The sequence below is a fragment of the Echinococcus granulosus genome (assembly GCF_000524195.1).
Source record: "Echinococcus granulosus chromosome Unknown EG_S00277, whole genome shotgun sequence".
Taxonomy (NCBI): domain Eukaryota; kingdom Metazoa; phylum Platyhelminthes; class Cestoda; order Cyclophyllidea; family Taeniidae; genus Echinococcus; species Echinococcus granulosus.
Window position 1 is genome coordinate 1,913 of NW_020170657.1, and position 3,262 is coordinate 5,174.

General features: G+C 48.5%; 1 protein-coding gene across 1 annotated transcript; it reads left to right on the top strand. All coding sequences in view use genetic code 11, as the record gives it.

The window, feature by feature from the left end:
* Positions 1-262: 262 nt before the first annotated feature.
* Positions 263-3,262, top strand: EGR_10825 (hypothetical protein; the record flags this gene model as incomplete). Its single annotated transcript, XM_024500074.1, has 7 exons — positions 263-298; positions 490-809; positions 979-1,109; positions 1,148-1,357; positions 1,408-1,770; positions 2,755-2,807; positions 2,900-3,262. 7 exons carry the CDS (start codon positions 263-265, stop codon positions 3,260-3,262), a joined length of 1,476 nt encoding a protein of 491 aa, XP_024345510.1.

Consider the following 3,262-nt stretch of genomic DNA (forward strand, 5'->3'; position numbering starts at 1 on the left):
TAAAGAAGTGTAGAAGTACACATTCCTCAAGGGGATGGTGACTTGAAGCACACCAGTAACCTTCATGGCACGGTACGTCCATCATCTCGCGCACAATCGACACGTCTGGCAGACTTGGGATGCCTTCACAGCTGGTGCGGACATGGACTGTCCAAATGGGCATCTTGTGCTAGTCTAGACTTGCACAACATTCACACCACTCACCAATCAGTGGCATTCAGTACTAATTGCTTCTCCCATTTCCATCTATAATGCTAAGCTCATGAGGGACAGGAATGTCTGGTGCATTCTCTGCCAGGTAGGTGGATAAAAGGCTAAAAGCTAAGTCAGAAAAATGTAAAGTGAATCGTGGAGATCGAGCTTAAAGCAACCAATTGTAGAGGAGTCGCGTTGAAGCCTGTGGCTGCTCAATGACCTCTCAACGCAACGCACGACACCTTCGTGGACGTTCTTCATCCAATCCCACGCGTTTTGTGCTCAGCATAATAGGCACTTCGTCGCACCCTCACTTACACTACAACTCTTCAGCAAGTGATGGAGACGGTGAGCTACTTGGATGAGACTGCAGTCTCATCTGTGAGGCAGAAGTTTTGCCTCTTTCGGGAACAGCGCAAACTGAATGATCTGCGAATCACAGTAAGTAAGCACTTCGACGTGCTACTGGAGAGGATTTGCCAGGGCGGTGTGAGTGCGGTAACCAAGTTACAAGCGCTTTCTAAATGGCTGTATGGAGAACGCAAGGGGCGTGATGTGGCGGAAAGGGCGGAGGCATTTACAAAGATGCTTTCTAGTCATCCACCACGTTGCAAGTACGTACATCATTTCTGCTAATAGCGTGACCACTCCTTCCAAATCCCAGTAGCCGATTCGATAAGTTCTCCTATTTGCATGATCTGACACTGCGGAATTGCCTTTGTCATAACAACCCTAATAGCGCTCTGCACGCCCGCACTGTGCTGATTCTTTGCAAATGTCTAGGGAGGTGCTTATCATCACCGGGATGGAAATAACCGCAGGAGCGTGGATTTTGAAGTCTGCGCCACAGTTGCAACCGGACGAATCGTTTAGTGCTGAAGTTCCAGGCCATAATGTATCGACTGTACTGAGTAGTAAATTGAGCAGGCGGTTTTATTCCCCCACCTTCTAGGCAAGTATTATGCCCTTGATAATTGGAATGAAGAAAGTCTTTTTGGTCAGTGGATTACCGAAATCGCTGCATTACCAAATTCCCCTTCAAAGGGCAGCAACGCTGTTGGTATTCTTTTGCTGCGAGAAATGAATCAATCTTCATTTTTGGCGGCATCTCAAATGGTGAATGTGTTCCTACTTGCGAAAAATTGGACACCACCACCGGCGAGTAGGTTTGATGAAGCTAGGTCACCCAGTTTAGGTTCACTCGACTCCCAGATATGCCATCAGCGCGTCAGTGTACTTCGGCCTTAAATATCCCACACATCGGAATCGTCGTTGTTGGTGGATGGAATGGTGCTGAAATGTTGGTAGAAGATCCCTCGGGTGAGGGCGGATGGCGATGGATTGAGCTCAACCCGATGTTAGAGGCACTCTCCCGTCCAGGAATCGCCTACTTCAATGGATGCGTGGTGGTTGATGGAGGCCAACTGGAGCAACAGCAGATCACCGTTGAATGCCTTCCCCTGACGTCAGTTGAACAACCCACGGCTCCTCAGTGGACTCGCCTTCATGGAGTTGATAAGCGGTGTCTGGATTACACATCGCTTGTCACATTCAGCAACAGATTGATAATGTTAAGTAGGTGTATCGTTCCAACACTTTGGAAGAACAAAACAGTCAGTGTGCTAACTTAAATTTATTCAATTTCTCTTGTAGCAGCCATTTTTTAAACGCCTACTGTATGCACAAAGTGACGTATGCGTATGAATTGCTGCCCACCGAAGGGGTAAATGTTGTGCCTCTAAGTAGGCATGAAGTAGATTGACAAATTGCAAAAGTGTTATGCACTTTGTAGGACACCTCACTGGCCAATTTGACATGGAAGCCACTGTTTTGGGTGGAAACTTTGCTACGTGCAAGGATTGCGGTCACAAGTGAGCGGCTGGACGGAAGCTAATACGCCTGCAATCATGACATTGATTCCTTCCATTTCTCATTCGTGTCCCATTGCCTCCAGTCTGTAAAGTGTCCGCTTGACATACGAGTTTTGTACGAGTGGGTGGGAGGCTGAGTGTGGGGGAGCTGGGGGTGGGGGTGGGGGTGGGAGTGGGGGAAATAAAAATTATACCATGCAGCTATAGGCATGAAAAGATTTGCGCGATGTGGCGAGGGTAAACATACTTCATTTTCGCCAGCCCTCCACATTTATTGGCACAATAACACATGAATTCAACATTACAGAATGATGAATTACACATCCGACTGGAGAAATGTTTTGCAGTAGAATTTGCCGCGTCAACTGTTGTAACCACAGAAAAGCGGTGGGGTGGGGTGGGGCGCTTCACATGCCCCTAATGTACACTGCTCGGCTATTGCAGGCAAGTGCTGGGGCGTGCGGTGGTGGAAGAATCATTCTCACATCAGAGTAGTAAATGTGGCGCAATTTGGTTGGTGGAACAATGAAAACACACCGTGTAACGCCAATTGGGCGACAAATGTGGGTGTCTCTGTCTGATGCAAAGTCATTGGGATGAGGCGGCCGTAGACGCGTGTGTCTGCAGTTTTAACAATAATTTGGTTGCATTTAACCTGTTAGTTAATTAGCTTGTGCATTCGTGGTAGCAGATGCCCAAGCACGCCTGCTGATTGCATTTCGCATGTGGGACGTGGGCAAGGTAATTCCTCCAATTGTGCATCCATTACACTGCGATTCTTGTAAAACATTGGAATTGTACTTTCTAATTTACTTACACGTCGTCTGCATGAGTACCCGCTACTCTCGTCTACCTCTCTACACGCCTGCTGTCGCCGTCTACCTACCGACCGACCTATCTGCCCATTTATAAATCCACTGGCCATCTATTCTCTTCCACCTCTTGTTTCACTCTTCTTCTGTGCCTCTACATCCATCCATCCATCCATCCATCCATCCACCCACCCGTCCGCCCACTCATCCAACCACCCATCCATCCACGCATCCATCCATCCATCGGTGGTAAAGTTGTTTGCAGCTCAGCGCTCTGCGCTCCTAACCGAGCAGCCAACCGGCGGGCAGCGTGGTCATCTTATTGGTCCATTGACTAGCGCGGATGAGTCACATCAACAAGGTGCGCGCACGCTCGCTCGCTGA